The 18704-nt window shown below is 38.5% G+C and overlaps 2 protein-coding genes across 5 annotated transcripts in view; one reads left to right on the forward strand and one right to left on the reverse strand.

Annotated features, from left to right (window-relative positions):
* Positions 1-260: 260 nt before the first annotated feature.
* On the reverse strand, positions 261-4104 carry dynlt3 (dynein light chain Tctex-type 3). The gene is made up of 5 exons (XM_023950852.1): positions 3962-4104; positions 2363-2404; positions 2164-2287; positions 2002-2079; positions 261-817 (listed from the first exon to the last, which is right to left on the reverse strand). Exons 1-5 carry the CDS (start codon positions 3986-3988, stop codon positions 747-749), a joined length of 342 nt encoding a protein of 113 aa, XP_023806620.1. The 5' UTR covers positions 3989-4104; the 3' UTR covers positions 261-746.
* A 1086-nt stretch (positions 4105-5190) lies between these two features.
* The window catches only part of sytl5 (synaptotagmin like 5), a 42656-nt gene continuing 29142 nt past the window's right edge, over positions 5191-18704 (forward strand). For 2 of the 4 annotated variants that reach the window (XM_020713319.2, XM_020713320.2), the window contains exon 1: positions 5191-5395. The gene's annotated coding sequence lies outside the window, so the exon portion shown is untranslated. The remainder of the gene's footprint in view (positions 5396-18704) is intronic. The other 2 variants (XM_020713321.2, XM_004081515.4) reach the window with 2 other exon arrangements.

An 18704-nucleotide genomic window follows, 5' to 3' on the forward strand; every position in this document is an offset into this window, starting at 1 on the left:
CTTGCACAGTGGTGTATTTATTGGCTTCTGCCGTCAGTCCAAAAACATGCATGTTGGGATGATAGAAAAATTATCTAAACATCAACAGAGGACATTGAGGAATGGATTTTCCTTCATGAAAAAGTGTTAAGAACTAAAAGTGTTTTATTTATATATATATTTCTTTACATGTTCAAAGTTTCTTGGTTTGTTTTCTTTATATTTTCTGGACAATCGACTGAACTGCAGGTTTGTCAGAATAAAAACAATTACCAACAGGATTGAATAAACTGATTTATTAAAGATTATAAATAAAAGACATTTAAAGGATTATTACACACAAAACAAATGTAAAACAACAGAAATAATGAAAGTATTTGAATAAAAATAACAATAATTTAAAGAAAAATTCTCTAAAAGACAGTTCAGTCCTACGTTCTTTCCTCTACATTTAAAGCTTTGATATCAGTACATTTATGATGACTGCACAAATAAACAACATGCAAACACCAGCTACTAAACAGTAAACAGGAAGTCCAGCTTAATGGATACGAGTGTTTTGTATTGTTGCAGGTATTGGGTCCTCAGATGTTTGCTGGCTGGCTGATTACAATTATCAGATCGCGTCTGTCACATTCCAGAGGTCAGTCATCAGAACCGAGACCCCAACCCAACTGTGGTCCATGAAAACAACTCTAACAGGTCGCTCTGGATGTTTTTCTCATGTGCGTGCGGAAAGCGGTGAAGTTCTGAGGTGGGCGGTGCCCTCACAGCGCCACGGCAAACACGCTGACAATGCAGTACATGGTGCGGTTCTCCCACCTGACGGTGCAGCTCCCTGAAAAGGACAGTCAGAGGTCAACCTGCTTCAAAAGTCCCAGGTCAGTGGTATCATGTTGCAGGATGTTGTTGGTGATGCAACACTTGCTATGATCCTGTGAACGTGTCACGGAAAGAAGGCGCAGCTTTTTACAGCACGCTGTGGTTCTTTTTTTTTTTTTTTGCTTCAAGTGAGGAGTCCTGATTATTCTCTTTGGCCCATAAAACACATATATTATTATGAAACCTGTGAGCAACACTAGCATCTTTAAAGGCTAAATGAAAGCCCCTTTCATCATATATGCCTGATTTTGGCACCTTTGTAATCCACCTCACCTGTATTCTTAATGCTAAGAACTTTTAGCAGTTTGGCTTGTTGCTACTCAAATGTGTGGAAGAATCCCTCAGGAGGGGAAGAAGAATGAGACTTTAGCTTTAGGCCTTAAAGAAGATGCAGTTTACGTTTAATTTCACCTCTTCAGATGAATCGACAGAACTGTTTCCTGGTTTAAGCAAAGAAACACTTCATTGACTTTGTAATGATTAAAAAGATATGAAAAACTCTGCATGATCATCTTTTGATCTGTTGTAAAAGTGGTCTTTCAATTACGATTATGCAGCTTTTAGCCAAAAAACTGCAGAGCGGCAGTCGTTGATTAGACAGTCACCTCTGAGCTGTGGGCGGGACGTGTTAAAAACACCAAAAACACTATTTTCATTGAAGTGGGTCTTTAACTAACACGACAGCCATGTGAGTGTTGCCTTAATAAACTAGCAATCACATGCACAAAAAGGTTTATGGGTCTGCTGCCTTTATTAATTAAAAAAAAAGAAGGTAAATTTCACATTTATGCACAGATTTCCAAGAGCTGAACATCTGGCTAGTTATCCTTCAAACCTTTAGCCAGCAGGCTATCAGGTGCTCTCATCACTCGTCTGCCCCTCCCTCCACCTGAAGCAAATCTCCCAAAGACACCAGATTCATTTAATCTGCAGCAAAGCCTGGAGATTCAAACCGGGTCTGCATTAAACCTTTTTTTTTGAATGAACACAACATTCAAACATGTCAAGTGACCTGGTGCTTATTAAAAGTGCACCATCCGTTTATATTTTTGACAACTGCTTTGTTCTTACACAGACAATTAAACACATGTTTGTGTTTCCGGAAATGTCCAATTACACCACCTCCCAGCTGTCCCCTACCATCAGTTGTGGTGTCCCAGTAGCAGGAGTTAGCTGTGTGGAGTCCGGCGCCGCTTTTCTGCATGATGGCGCAGTTTACTGCAACACAGAGCGCAAAGCACAGTTCAACATACGCGTTCAGCTGCAGGACATTAGCGGCAGCGGGTCACGCAACTCACTCACCGATGAATTTAAACGCCCGCCCCTGTTTGACCAGGTGAGTCAGCGAATTCTCCACTATGCCGGCCGTCCACTGGTTGACTTTACTGTGGTCGTAGTCGGCACCACCAATGACGCCCTCGATGCACTGAGACGGAGCAAAACAACAGCAAGCTGGAGAAAAAATACATACACGGATTGTTGTGTGTGATTGTCAACATACCTCTTTGACTAAAGCACTGTTCTCGTCAGTGTTGAAGAGGACCTGCAGGATTGATTGGAAAATAACATTAATAAATTGTTGAATTTGGTCAAACATGTGAGCAGAAATAATGATGGTAAACAGAGTGAAGGCTAATAAACATCCGGATAGAGTCATTCTGCTGACACACAACTTTCTGGAGGAAAATTAAGATACACAAATAACATAAGAGTTAGTATTATGTAGTTCTTGGTTTTTAATTCATGACAGATTTTACTCAGTTTTGGAAAATCTTTCTGAGAATAAGAACCTCTTTAGATTCTTAACTCAACTTTTTTTTATATATAAAAGCGCCTGAACACAACTGCACTTTAACAAACACTGTATTATTGAAGAAGCTATAAAAGACGTACCCAAAATATTAAAAAACAACAACATAAGAAATAAACAAAACAAAAAATTAAAGCAGTAGACTGTAAAAGACTGTAGAAATGGGATTTAACTATAATAGAAAAAAATGATGGTACATGTTTCTACTCTATACTAATATTGATTTGATTTTAAATGGTTTATTTCAATCAATCAAATAAGAATAATACACAACAACAATACAATCATCAGTTATCCATTCATACAATGACCTATCAAACTTAGGATAATTAGACATATTAATAAATATTGCTTGAAAGGGAGTAGAAGGAAGCGAATTTATTTAATCCCACCCCTGTTCTACCGTTACATTAGGAAAAATCATGACTCAATTTTTGGAGCAAGTGAAGTGATATCATTAGAAATCAATCAATTTAACCATTTTCAATAATTGATTAAGCTTTTTTTAAATTATATATATATATTTTTTATTTGTTTTTACATTTTTTTTTATTATAATAGAATAATAGTTTTTCAAAGAAATATGATTATTTTTACACCATTTAATTTTGTGTTTACAATTCTCTGTAAAAGAATTCCTTTATTGCTTCTTTATTATTGTTTTATGATATATTTAGTTTAATTACATTTTTAACATCATCTGTTTATTCTTTTTACACAAATTTTTATGTATGCTATTTTTAAGTACTTACTCAGTAAAAAAAAGTTACTTAAAAAGAAGCAATTATAAGTGATTATTGGAAATAATTCGAACAATAACTACATTAAAATATCTGCCTGTTGTGCTTTTCAAATACTTTGAAATTAAATGGTTTGAAAGGGGGTGTTAAGTAAATATTCAGTACACTCAAAATGTAATTAGTTTTTTTTCGTGTTAATAAAACGGCTACAAATCTTGAGATAAAAAAGAAGTTCCTCTTTTTTTGTCCCTTAGGAGCAAAATAGTGTTTGTGAAACCTCTTTATGATATCCATCACTATGTTTACACAAAGTTTAATTATTGCGTCCCAAATACTAAGCTCTCATATTAATTAACCATCTCGTGAGTTAAACAAATGTGTTTTTAAAGTAAACAATGTAAAAATAACGTGATTACATTTGGTATTCAGACCACACCCTGAATGGCAAATGCTAAGTTAACAGTAGCTAGCTTGATTAGTTAACGTCAAACAAAAGCAAAAACGCAATTTCGAAAGCTTACACCACAACGACAGATTTCGAATGACTTACATCATCTCCAGAGTTGTACTCCTCCATCGCAATTGACAAGGATAAACGCTCCTTTGTTTCCCTTTTGTCTCAACTGACTTTTGCAGGCAATATTCAGCTCTTCTTTCAATTGTTTATTTTTTTAAGAAGAACGGAAGTGACGTTTCACTCCAAGCCGGGTGTTTGAGTAATTTTATACTGCCTCCATGTGGTCATATTTAGACACTACAGGTTAAAGCGAGAGGGTTGTTGCTGCAGACCTGGGTATGAATAAAAAGATCCTGATATAGAAAACATCTAATCTAACCGACTTCTTAGCTTCTCACTAACATATTATTATTGCATTTTTTTCTTTCTTTGGAATTTTTCTGGGATGTTTTCTGTCATTAGGCAAAAACAAAAGTCACATGAAGGAAAAACAAACAAAAGTAATCCAACCACTTTCGAATAGTTAACTCACATGAATAAATGAAAAAAATGAATAATCAATAAATGTGACCATAGTATTCAAATATAATAATTATTACTGTTGTTCTTGAAGTTATAAAAAAAAACGATATTATAAAATACTTTTATAATAATTTATAATTTAATATATTTATAATTTAAAGTATTTTGGCTTTGAATATAGTTATTGGCAACCTTTAATTTATGTTTTCTTTTTTTTTTATAGAATAAAAAAGTACCACAGAAATAAATTAATCTTAAACATGAAATTAGGTAAACTCAATAATAAATATGTATTCACATAAAATTGTAAGACTTAAGAGCAACTAAATACACGTCTAAAAAATAAAATAGAAATAAAGTACGATTATGTTGTGTTATATCATGAGTGTAGAACATTTAATTTTTTGATGGATTTTTCAGCTTTCAGCTGCCAAATCACACATGTTACAGTTTTAATAATGCGATAAATTTGTGTCTTGTGGTTTTTTAATTGCAATTTAAAAAGGGAGCGTAGTAGTATGCAAATATTTTGAAGATAAATATGCATCCAATTCCAAAAAAGACAACATTTCCACTCTACTGATTAATTGTGCATTCCACTATTTTGTATTTTATTTTACTGCATGCAGCCTTTCTGCAGCTGAGCAGGCAGTTCTATCCAACCACCACTAACGCGGCCTCCCAGAGGAGGTCCTCGGGGAAATCCAGAGCTCAGAGGCGGCGGGCTGTCCCTGCGACCGCCGGGCTTCCTCCGTGCAGCTATAACAGTGAAAACAGGAGACACAATTGTCGCAGTGCCAGGAAAATAGACGCGCGCGCGCGCGCGTGTGTGAGTGCATCCGCGCGCGTGCCATGCTCTCACACACGCCACGCCCCCTCCTGTCGGGAACACCCTGCCGCTGAGGCTGGCTGTCAGACGGCGCTGAGGCGCACGCACGGACCGCGGGCTCCGGGTCTGACTCCGCTTCTCGCCTCCCGCTTTCCTTCGTCCCTCCCCGCCACCAGGTAAGACCGCCGACCCCCCTCCGGGTGGTTCCGCTCCCTGTCTCTCGTTGCGGATCCCCGGGACCGAGACGGTCCACTTCCCATTCAAAGTTAGGCGCGTGTGGAACAGGTGCAATGCAGCAAAAAAAATCCCTCTCTAGTTCCTGCCGCCTTCGCGGAGGAATCACCTGCTCCGATCACCGGAACTTCCGACCGGACCCGCAGTTTTCCGCGGCTCTCCAGAATCATCTCAAGGCAAAAGAGGGAGCACTGAGATGCGGATGTGGCTCCAACTGCAATGCTGACCTTGCCTGTGGATTCTCCAGGATATCCCGGGGATTCTGGGGGATGACCAGCCTTTTCTGTGGAGGTGACAGACAGACAGACAGACAAGGTCCCAGGGATGCAGGCTGTGATGATGACACAACATGCTGACCTCATTTGATTCCTTCACTGCATCAGCTATAGTATTATGAAGCAAAAACGGCCATATGTCAAGTTTTTGCATGTTCTGCCATCAGTAAAAAAAAGAAAAAGTTTAGAAAAGAAGTGCATCTAGTGATAAAAAGAAAAATAGAATAAATATTTCAAAATTTTAGGCAATAATGGTTCAGATCCACACAAATAAAATCCAAAATATATTCCGAAAAGTAGATGCTTCCTCTTTCAAATTCATTCAAATGAATGGTTTGTCCTCCAAGTGAGGCGATGTGCACCATCAATTCTTTTAAGTCATTTAATCGGATTCTGATGCTTTACGTTGGTAAAGTCTTGCATAACAGCGCAGCTGGTTTACGCAATTCCCATAACTCCAATGCCATTCCCACATGTTTAACGCCGGAGCTGTCTGCGGCGACAGCAAAATAAGCCACCCTGCGAACTACTGTAGCTCTTTGACGCGACGAACGTCATTCCAACGGATTGTCATTCTAGTCATTAGAAATAGTGAGAATATATGCACCAATACTCCTTGATTTCTGGTGGATGTTGGGGTCAACGTTGGGCTCCAAAGGTTCGCTTTTAGCAGCTTTAGTGATCTGAACGCAGAAAATGTCCTTTCATCTTCCTCATGGGCTGTAGAGCATTCAGACTGAGCTGGCGTGGCTCCAAAGTGGATACTTAAGCAAAGAAGATGTAATGTGGATGTGTGCCAGACGAAATAGCCGTATGTCAGACTAAATGTTGATTTAATGAGTCACAAAGGTGGTTTTTTTGGGGGGTATAATGGAACCCTCAAAAGCCATGCAGATGTCCTTAATTGTTCTTTTTTTCCATGAACAACAAACAAACAATAATTTGTCATTGTTGTTGTCTAAATGGGTTCATTTTGGCTTCATCTGCTGAGGCCATTTCATCATGACTGCCGTCTCAACTGAGCACACAGGCTGGGGATCTGAGATGGGAGGAGGAAAGAAAAGCAGAGCGATGGCAGGAATCCCCTCGTTTCTCTACAAGCAGGCTGCAGGGTTTATCCAGGGGAACCCTGCATGGGAGGAGCAGTCACGCGGCATTAGGGCTTTGCATCTACCGGACGTGACAAGTGACGGGGGGGGAGTGGGCTTGCATGCGCGTACATGCACACGTATGAACTAATAGGGCAGGCGTATCACCAGCTGCTTCTTATTGTGTCAGATTCGTTGACTTTCATATTAATAGTGGTTAAAATAATTCAAAAGTACTTTATCCGGAACAAAGGAAAAATGAATAATTCAACAGCAAAATTTTGGTTTCTGACAGAAAAAAAAAAACGAATGCAGAAGCTAAAGTTTGCCAGCATAGAAGTCCAAGAATAAAAATAAAGTCAATTAATCTTACATGCTAGCTTTTTGATAGTGTTTTGGGGGAGTGTAAGTATGACAAGGTACAGTTACTGTGAAGAACCGCTACTCTAAAAAGCTTCCAAATCTTACTGAAGTTGTAATAGCATTAAATATAAATATTAAGAAAGACAAAAAACCTTGTTTGACCCATCTGTGACTTCCGTATTGAAGCTTGTTCAAGAGCTAATTAATACCGAAACCAGTCATAGTTCGAATAGCAAACACTAGAGTCTGGTTTCTAAAACTATTTTTCATCTCAGTGGTTAGATTTGATATCCAGGAGGACTTTACTGCGGGGTGCAATTATTTATTGAATGAACAAATTATTTTAGAACAAGTTTCACCAAAGCTGGCGCCATTAACAGCAAAATAACACATGCTCTTTGAACTAGAAGGGACTGCATTTCCAGAAGAAAATGCAGGATTGAATGCTTTATTGCTGAATGACAATGAAACTTAAAGGATAATACTTGGCCAAAAAATAAATATATATTTAAATATAAATGATCAAAGTAAATAAAAACAGAACAATAACAATAAAGATATTTTTGTGAAAAATGCCAGTGCCGGGTATCGAACCAAGGATTTGAAGCATGAAATGTCAAAGCTGGAAAACGCAGAAAGAGCTGAACATTTTAATAGTTGAATAGCTGAAAAATTGTAGAAGGAGTTAAGTGCCAAAAAAATGGCAAACGACTATAATAAAGAAAGAGAAACAGGAAAACAATGGGCTGAAGGATTTATAGCCTTCAACCAATTACCGTAACTTCTCCACTGTGATCAATGTGAATCAACTGATTCAGATTCAGAGAAAAACAGCTTTTCATTCGGCTTTGTGCCCATATGCAACACATTACTAATGCAAAGTATAGCATGGCAACGCAAAGCCGCTTTCCTCCGCAACAGAGTCAGCAGATTTACATTGATTGCAGCACAGAAGCCGTTAACGGCTTCTTTTCAACTGTTTACGCAAATTAACGTAATTTCAGTGATTCTGATGCTAGCCTCTTTATGCTAGTAAAGTGTTGCATCGTGGGGCAAAGCTGCTTTTCTTTCTCTGCGGTTTACGTTGATTGCATAAACACTCTATTAATGTAAAGTGTTGCATGTCAGTACAAAGCTGCTTCCGAAACTGTTGTTATTAATAATAATAATAATTGTGAGCTGCAGCCTAACCGCGCTCGGGAGGCAGTAGTGTTAAGGGTCTTGCCAAAGGCCCCTCACTGGGTGATGTCAATTGCTCGCTATTGATATGGTAATTGACCCAGTACCATTGTTTATCCCCCTCCGGGAATCGAACCCTGGATTCCTGCATGGTAGCCTCTCACCGTACCAACCGAGCTACCCAGCCGTTTAATTACGTTAATTACGTAATTGGTTGAACAGTTACGATAATACAAAGAATATCTACCCTGGAGGTAAAGTTCAGGTGTTAAAGGGTTAAGTAAACGGTAGTTTTTTTCAACAAGAGCTGAAAAGATAACCCATTATTTTTTAAGTTTTTAGTTGTGGACCCAGATGGACAATCCGTGGTAAAGAATCATGCAGGAAAAGAAAAGGGAGCTAAGTTAAAGTACCTAAGGCAGAAAGTCCAATAAAAAGGGGGGATGCAAAAAAATCACGAAAGACAAGGTAGAAAACAATGCTAAATGAATTTTAGAGACCAAAATATAAATTCAAATGATTGGACCCTTCATGCCCCATTTGACAAGCAAGCCCCGCCTGGCCTTGGAGAAATATCTCGCCATCATTCAATCGGACAGGAAACCCATCCACACAGAAACCCTTCACATGTGGGTGGAGGGGGAAAAAACTGAAGTGCAGAAATGTAATTTGGTGGCTGCGTCGAGAGAAATGGATCCGTTGAGAAGAAGGTTGTTGAAAGTGAAATCCAGGAGTCGCCTCTATTCTAGATGAAAGAATGCTCACAACTGTGATGGTGATGATAGACTGAACCACCGTCTAGGAGAATTAGCCTCTTGATCTTTAACATGGAGTGAATGAGCTCACATTTGAAAGTGCTCCCATTTTAAATAAAGTTTTATTTAATTGACAAGCTTGGTTTGCGCACATCATTTCTGTTTTCAGAATGAAGAGAAAGGTAGCACAGCAATAATATTGGCCAAATAATCAATCAAAAATGTTCTCTGTAAATCACATTTTATGCATTAGATGTACAGAAAAGAGTATCAAATGTAAAGAAAAATGTGTTCAAAAATAGTAACTAATTTAATTTGCTTCCCCAAACCTCCTTAAAAGTTAATGTGTGAAGAAATTGACTAAAATAAGAATAGTAGTAGTTGAGACACTTAACCTGACATACAGGATTGGGGCTGTTTTCCCGCCATAACAAGTATATAGAGCATGTTGATGCATCCACAGTATTTGATCTGTGTTCATTTAACTTAGTGGCCTTATGGCAGAGTGTCTGCCCTGAGACGGGATGGTCGTGAGTTCAAATCAATGGTCGAGTCGTACCGAAGACCCTAAAAATGGGACCCAATGACTGTCAGCTTGACACTCAAATATAAGGGGTTGGATTAGGAGGTTAAACCACCAAAAAGTTCCCTATGAGGTTTCACAGCTTCCCCAAGAGATGAGGAAAATGCAGAGAAGACATTTCAAGCACCCAGATGTGTGACAAATATCGGGACTTTAGCTAAGCTTTATTTTGCCTAGTCCAGGTACGTCTGCAATGGACTTGCGACCTTTAGCTGGAAAAGGCTCAAGCTTCCCCGTGATCTCAAAAAGGATTAAGTCGGTTTGGAAAATGCATAAATGGATGGTAGTCTGCTTCACTTCTGTCTGAGCAGGAGTGATCCAACTGGGAACCAGAACTCCATTCACTTGCAGGTGAACCCTGGAGCAGACTCTGATGCACTTCAGTGACAGTGTGGACACGACTTCACCAAAGTCAACCACTATAAATGGGTCAAATTAGCCCCAAAAATCTGAAAAGTTATGATTTTACTAAAGATGGGATGTTATACTGTTTGTAAAGGTGAGGTTGTGCGGAAGACAAGGTTTTTTTTATCTAAATTAAAGGTAAAAAAAAAAAACTAGTGTCACTTTTTCGTCCTTTTGCATTTATTCTTCCTAGCTAGTAGTACTAAGCTATGTCGCCCCCAAATGGGCAGCTGGCGTAACTGCACTACGTTTTCGGGTGGTTAGCCATGCAGAAAACAAAAAAACTGCTGGGAGAGTCAATGAATTAAATATCAACATAAAAATAGGTTGTATGGAAAAAAGTCGTAATAATGATTTTTTCATTTAGCCGTCAATGTTTTTTTTACGTTATACTTCATGCTGACACCATCGTCTTTCATTGTTTTTAAATCATTTTTTTACATGTTTGTCTGTCTTCTTGTCCCCGTTTCCAAAGAATTTGTCAAAATTAGTAAACGAGGGATTTACTTCCTTTTAAAACTTTAAAAACCCCTTTACATAATCAAAGACTGCACCTCACATGAATATTGGATTGAACCACAGAGAGCTGTGATTACTCGGTGGGTTCACTTAGGTCTTGTTTTTATAGGAGAATTCACTTTCCTCACATTCATTCCCACCCACAGTTGCATTAATTTTTCATCAGCCCTTTGTATCAACGATTGGGGAGTCAGGCTCCCGTGACGAGTTGTTCTCCAGCTCATCACCAGGACTCCATCTGGGGGCTTGATGTGGTCGGCTAATCCATGTGTGAACGTGATCATCTCTCATGCTCCCTCAGACGATCATTCACAGTTATAGTCTGATGAATCCCAACAGCGTCATCCTAAAATTGGTCATTTATGACTTTTATGTCATCAGATGACGGACTTGTAAAGTATTTCTTTTTTTTTTTTTTTACAAAAGGGAGTCATAGCAGGATCTCAAAAAACGACGAGCGCATCATCCAACCCATTTTGTACAAGACTCGACCATTCTGGGTAAACATCAGTTCAAAGTGACTCTCTTCAGCTCCTCTGTTGATTTTTTCTGATTAGATTTTAAATTGACAACTCTGTGGTTTTAGGTAGTGACCACATCTAGATTTCCATTCAGTGGTGGGTGAAAGATTTGCTTATTTTTGTACCCAACCTTTTTTATTTTAAATATAAGCATCTGAGCAGTCCACAGAAGTAAAATACAACCAAAGAGAACTGATTAATATAGTCTTGGTAAATTATAAGACGTCTTATTGTTGTCTTGTAGCCTTTTACCCCAACCTGAAGCCTGTTTTCCTCAGTTCCCATCCGCTATAGCAAAGATGGCATCAAACATTTTTTTTTGTGGATAAATGGATGTAGTCCTCACACTTTAGTGAAACCAAGAAATATACAATAAAAATAATACATTTTTGTCTGGAATTTTGAACCCAACATATTTAAAGCCAATAAAGAGGTTTGTCTGATTTGCCCAGATGGATTGCAGCAGCCAATTCTGCCTTTTTCATTGCCGCAGGTGTTGGACCCTCAGCTGCATCAATGGTGGTTTGATTCCTGCTGTTGGCAGGCTCCGTGTGGATGTTTCCTTGGAGTAGACACTTAACCCCTTCCATCCCCTGATACATTCATGTGTGTGTGAGTGTGTATCAGTGTGTATTAGTGCTCCACAGTACTGGGAACCTACAGGCTAATGCGATGTGGAATATTGCTGGCTAGGAAAACGTGTACAAAAGTGTTTAACAGTGAAGCTGTTTATTCCCTTGAATGTATCTATTCAACTTGATGTATTTTTGCTAAATAAATGTAACAGTAGCCTTAATTTTAGCAATATTGGTTCTGTTTCGTATCAGTATTATGCAATATTATAGTACTTATTTGGGTAATACATATTTATTCATCTTTGGCATTTACAGTTCCTTAAAATATTCTGTCCCCATCCAAATTTTCAAAATGTCTTGTTAACATACACATATTTCTTAAACCCCTTTTGCATTTAATCTATATTTAATCAATTCTAAAAGCTGTTTCAGTTAGAACTGTGTCCGCAGTCATGTTGGCAAATTACATTTTCCATCCAGTTCTTAAAGATAAAGGTATTTATTTATTTTTTAATATGTAAGCTCTGTCTTTGGAGCTAAAACAACATGAGTTATAGAGTTAAGCTATAGAGTCAGAGCTTATAGTTGACGCATCCTTCTTATTTGAACTTCCACAGTCCAAGTTCTTTACATAATTTATATAAAAATAAGAACTTTAACGTAGGGTCAAAAACTAGTGCGCTCTCTCACTCTTTAGCTTCACAAAACTAACGCGCATCTGGCTACGTCGTACATCTCAGCCAATAGAACTGCTCGGCTCCTAAGTTGACCCATTCTTTTGCAAATCCAGTAAAAAACGTTGTAGGATGTTTAAATGGCTCTAACAATGAGCATCCATGACAAATGCTGAAAAGACCTATAAAGGTCCAGAGAAATCTCCTCAGGGCCACTTTTTGTCTTAAAATCTGAGCCGAGTGTATTTCACAAGACCAAATCCGCTGTGACATCACAGAGATTTAAATTCATGCAGAAATCCTCCCAAAAAAGCAAATAAATCACTTTGTAACTGATTTTAAGGGAAAATAAATATGATTATTAAATATTTCTTTGGCGTGGAAACTAAAATCTACCTAAATGGTCCTGAAGGTCTATTCCTAATGTCAATTTAGCATTAATAGTTAGGAAAAGTTCAAATGTTTTTCCATTTATTGCATGCAGGTCAGTATCATTTTGTTAATGACGTTTTTTCCTGTAATTGTGAGCAGCGACTGCTTGATTGTTGATCTTTCTTGATATGCATCATCTGGATCACCTGATGATGTTAAGCAGAGCATTTGATAATATTGAAAAAAGAAACTAAAAGAAATTCCAACTATCTCGACTTAATCCTTCAGAGCGTTTCAGTTTTCCCCTCACATGACCCGGATCCTTCCTTCCACTGATGTCACTTCCTTCCAAACAAATAGATTTGATACTTTTCATGCGGTTTGTGACGTCCACACTTGAGACTTGTTCTACTTGAAATGTTTGCTGCTCGACGTGTTTGTCTTAGAGAGCTTCTTTGTTGAAACTGAAGAGTTTCCTCCTCCTGGTTGGAGATGTTATGATGTTTGCTCTCCAAATGTGTTCTCTTGTCAAGTCTGTCCATTATTGAGCTTTTAGTTTTTGTAGAAGCCATGGTGGATTTGATGAAACACCAGCTTTCTTTTCATTTTTACTGATAATTTGAGCCATATTGCCTGTGGTTATAAGGGGAAATCAGAATTGCTTTTTTGTGAGGCTTTATTGAATTACATCCTACTGTTTACTTAAAAGGTGTGACCATTTTGCCTCATTGTGTGAAGGCCAGTATGTGAAACTGAAAATGGTCTTTATGAAGGAACACATTTTCATTCTGAATACACTTAAACGGAACCTGGTCCAGGACCAGGAACCACTCTCGGACCCATCTTTTGAGGAGGTCTTGGTTTGTTTCCAATCAGATTGAGCTTCGGTTTGCTCTGAGTTTCCTCAGTCTGAATAGGCTCCGTGCACGAAGCAGAGCAACTAGACCAAAGTGGCCACAGAAGCCGGGCATTAGGGGATGTAAACAGAGTAAGAAGGTGGCCTCGGGAACCTGGGTTCGTCCTCAGCCCGTGTCTCGGTGTCCGGCGCCCGGTGGCTGGCGCCCGGTGGCCCCCATGGCTGCCGCCTGGTACGGCCGAGCGCGCCTGTCCTGTGGCCTGGATCCTGAAACAGGACTACGGTGAAGTGGCCAACAGACACAATTAAACTAAATTGAAACAATTTAATCATCTAAAAAGAAATAAAACATTTTTGTTAAAGTTTTCAAAGACTTCATCTTTGATTAAGACAAGAGAAAAACTAGTAAAACTTCAACATTTTTGTGTAGAAAACATAAAAATAATGTCACTTTTTGTGTAAAATATATCAAATATATTGTGATCATATACACTGACCAAAAAATAAATGCAACACTTTTGTTATTCCTCCCATTTTTTATGGTATGAACTCATAGATGTGAAAAATTTTCCACATACACAAAATAACCAGTTCTCTGAAATATTGTTCACAAATCTGTCTAAATCTGTGATATCTGTGATAGTTTCAGAATGGCCTTTTCTTGTGGCCAGTCTAAGGCACACCTGTGCAATAGTCATGCTGTCTAATCAGCATCTTGATATGGCACACCTGTGAGGTGGGATGGATTGTCTTGGCCAAGGAGAAGTGCTCACTATCACAGATTTAGACAGATTTGTGAACAATATTTCAGAGAACTGGTTATTTTGTGTATGTAGAAAATGTTTCACATCTTTGTGTTCATATCATAAAAAATGGGAGCAATAACAAAAGTGTTGCGTTTATATTTTTGGTCAGTGTAATTGTTCCAAGATTACAGTTGCCTTTACACTAACATTAAAAAAAATATTTTCAAAAAAGAATGTATTTGTTTTTTTTTGTGAGGTTGCATAAAATTGCATGTTAATAAACTGGAGGTAAAAACAACTACCAGGGTAAAATTTCAAATAATTTAGTTGAAAATTATTACGGAAAACTCTTATTACAACTTTTAGAAAAAAACAGCTGCAATTTCCAGCTTTTTCTGCCACAATTATCACAAAAATGCACGTGAGATTGCAGAGGGACTGAACATCAATACAGATCAATACAGTTTCTCCTTTTTTCAGTTTTGGATGCTGGTGTGCTGCAGGATTTTTGTCAAGGATAAAGTGTGCCTTGGCTCAAAAAAGGTAGAAAAACACTGTTCTAAAGAACACAAAGACAGAGTAATAGCTGTTTATTTGGGATTTTGGCTTTTTGGGACCAGCGGGTACTTCCTGTTTGGAACGTGGGGGGAGGGGGGGGGGTTGTTTACTCCAGTTCTTATTTTATTGTTAATGATACAGACATTCAAAAGTGGTCATAAAATAGAAATTTTAAATAAGTGAACCATCCTGACAAGGAGTGCAAGGCTTAAGACTTCCATTATTCTTGCCCTCGTAATTCCTGGCCAATGACTGAAGAGATCTTCAGTCAGGTGGTTTGGTTTAAAGGCTTTGGCTCAAAACAGAAATGTCCGGATAAAGGTAGTCTGAATACAGACCAAACGCAAGGTTCAGGACTCAATCCGGACCAAATTAAGTTGACTTAGTTAAGACCAACAGACTGTTTCAGTCTGATTTACACCCTTAACTTGTCATATGCAGCCTGCCCTTAGGAAAGAATGTGCATGAACCTTTTCCTACAGATTTGCCCATTTTTCACCTGGAGACAGCCTGTGTCCACCTGTAAGGGCATTTGTCACTAAGGGATTAACATATTCATTGATGTGTTGTGGAGGGTCCATCTCCTCAGACCCTCAACTCTTCATCCTATAAAGCATATTTTTGTGTGTGTGTCAAAAAAGGAGACAACATAAAGCAAATTAAAAACAAAACACACATTTTTGTCCACTCAGCTGTGGGCTTCACTTGCGTGAGTAAATCCGCTGCATTTCTCTGAGGGCACGTATTCAGATGACTGACTTCACTCCATTAGTGTGTGGCTCCTTGAAAAGATGAAGTGCAGCTGGAACAGAGGGCTGTGAGACATTCAGCCATGTTAGTGAAAGGAGAGGGAGCTGTGGAAAACCTGCAGGTCTTTTTATTAGGCGACAGGAAGGTAGCAAGCGGGATAAAAAACTGGCATTTCATAAAGTGCTTTATGAAAGAACTAAACACACAACTAAAGCCATTTAGCTGCACGTCATGAAAGATTGATGATGCACTTTTTAATGGGTTTACATCAGCCTTTCGTCTTGCAGCCCTGAATTTAAAGCCGGCGACTGTTCTATCCTGTTTTATAAGTTCAGATTGTTCTGCAAAGGTTTGTTTTCCAGCTAACACACTTCCACCACTTGAACCATCTTCACAGCTTAGGTAACGCCTCCAAAGTAAGTGGCGCCAAATATGTGTGGCTAACGGCAGACTAAGGCTTCGAATCTGGGCTTCTGTTCTTGGCAGAAAGGGGGAAAAAACCCGCCTGTTGCTCTCATGGTCGTCCTCCCTGCTGCCGGCCGGCCGGCGCAGAACCCTCGGCCTCTTAGTAATTAATCAAATAAACACATAAACAGGCTGGTTTACTGCAGAGCTGAATGCAAATGAAGGGAATCATTTATTTTGAATTGAGTTTGAGGTATGTGTTACTTTGAGAAACTGCTAAAAAGTGTTTATTTCCCACAGGTTCCTGTCTGTGACTTTTGAATGCAAAAGTCAAAGATACAAATGTTTAAAACAAAAACAAAAAAGCCTTAAAGACCATATTTTTTCATGCTCTGTGCTTTTATTCAGCTTGAATTTGCTTCAAACTTGAATTTTTGAGGTGCATCTTAAAATCAGCTGAACTAATAGCAGCCGATTAGCTGGATCAGGTGATTTCAGATTCCAGACGGATCATACCATTGAGGGCAGGGGTCCCTGGAAACCCAGCAGGGCAGCAGCTGCTTCAGACAGCAGCAAGAAACCTTTTTAAAAAATTCAATAATTTCATTTTCTGGTTAGGTTTCATGGATGAACAGATTTTCCCTGTTTCATGTGTCCCACTGTCCGATATGTCCTATTGTATCGTTCTCTTGGTTGTACATTTTTCTTGAAATTGTGCAGGTCCTAATTAGTAGGGAGTAAAAAAAACACATCATGCTCAACAGTCAGCTTTTTTTGTCCCTTCCCGATCCTATTTTCCAAAAGGTGATCATCCTCTTCACAGGAACTGGAACGTTTCTTGCCCAACAAAGCTCAGTACCGACATATTTAGTATTTGACTGTGGTTTGGCTTCATGTCGGCTTTGTTATGGCCACAACGGTTGATGAGAAAAGGAAGTGGAGCAAAGTGAAATAGCCAGATTGCAGCAGAGCCGTGAATAAGACTGTGGATCCGATTCTATTCACGGATCAAGATATACGATTCTTATTATGTCTGAAATCATATTTTTACTGGATGTATGAAAATTAAGATGATATATATTTGATCACCATCATTTATACCTTTATTAGAACAGAAGATTTGAATCAAGAAAACATAATTGATAAAAATAGAAAGATTTTTAAAGAAAAAATCCATAACTTTAAACAAAGTCATAATAAAACGTTCTTCTGACAACTTCCTGGTTGACTTCAGCAGTAAACCAAACATAAACTGGATTTTGGATTTGTAGGTTGTGACCATTTTACTTTTATAAACGGCGTTTTTATCGTCAGAACACTGCGGATTTATAAATATTCTTCATTCAATGTTCTTATATATTAAGCTTTTACTTAAGGAAATTGGCAATGCCAAATTTGCTGTTTAAAAAAAAAAGTGAGTATGGTGGTCGAGTAAATCGTTTTTTTTTTAGTAGTTAGGGAGTAGTGAGGGAATTCGGAAGTAGCCGTAGATTCGGAGATCCCCCAAAAAATGGCGAAAGCTCTTATATAGTGTTCCGAACAGTGAGTAGTGAAGGAATTCGGAAGCAACCTAGACCTAGAACTTGTTTGTAACACGTTATCCACGTTAAAAACGTTAGACGAGTTTACGTTTTAACAATAACTCCCATCCTCGTAAAAACAAAAAGAAATAAAGATAAAAAAAGGACTAATACAGAAACAAGTGTGTCAAAAAACGCAGTCTGACGCCACTACAAGTTAGCCAAGTGACCTTATAGTGCAGAGTACAATCAAAAAGGTTTTCTCTAAACTAGCTGTACTTTACTTTATTTTTATGGAGTCTGAAACTCTACCACTCAGCTCACTGTGGCTCTTTGGCCTTTTTTAATTAACATTAGCCTTCTTTAAGAGTTCAAAAATGCCTTTTCCTTTTAATGAGCTGTAAAAATCCCACCAACAACAAAGTAAAGGAGGTGAAGGCTGCAGAGTGGGAGGTACAGGAAAGATGAAAGAAGAGGCTTTGCTTTTTTTGGGACAGACACTGCAGGTTGTGTTTCTTATTTTCTGCTTCATTGATCCCAGCTTGGAGGTGTGGAGGAGCGAGGTAGGTCATTACTGGAAGAAGCTCCTCTGAGAGCTGTAATGTTTCTGCAGGAGTGACGCACGGGCGTCATGGCTGTAAGGGCAGCTCTTTTATTTATTTGTTTGTCAAAGCCCAAAGGAGACGTGCGTGCTGAAAAATGGCTCTTCAAATCACCGATATTGAAAACCTTTTTCTTCCCATAAAGATGTTCATGAGTTGTTTGTTCAGTTTAGTGGATAATAATTTGAATTTTTCAAGTGATGCAGCTGACCTAATCTCAGACCAACTACGATTATCTTTTGATCTATTTTCAAAGCGTTCCCAGTGGTCTTTTAATGATGATCACATAGGTTAAATGTTCTGTATCACTTCTTTAAAACAAACGTTTGCTTCATCATCTGGACAGAAACAAGCGGTAAGAGGGGAATTTTCTCTCTGAACTGATGCTTTATTTAACCTGTCGTGACCATCAGCATAGATATCGCTTTCCTTTGCCGCTGCAATCAAGGTCCGTGCCGGCTCAGCGGCGCGTTGTCACACTGTAATGTGACACCATGTAACAAAT

The sequence above is a fragment of the Oryzias latipes genome, chromosome 21 (genome assembly GCF_002234675.1).
Source record: "Oryzias latipes chromosome 21, ASM223467v1".
Lineage (NCBI taxonomy): Eukaryota > Metazoa > Chordata > Actinopteri > Beloniformes > Adrianichthyidae > Oryzias > Oryzias latipes.

Excerpts from the sequence above, each read along its gene's own strand:
- dynlt3 (XM_023950852.1), bottom strand. The coding sequence starts at position 3,988 with ATGGAGGAGTACAACTCTGGAGATGAT. Across the intron at positions 2,405-3,961 it reads AGTACAACTCTGGAGATGAT|GTCCTCTTCAACACTGACGA; the intron begins GTAAGTCATTCG and ends TCAATCCTGCAG. Across the intron at positions 2,080-2,163 it reads GCGGGCGTTTAAATTCATCG|TAAACTGCGCCATCATGCAG; the intron begins GTGAGTGAGTTG and ends TCTGTGTTGCAG.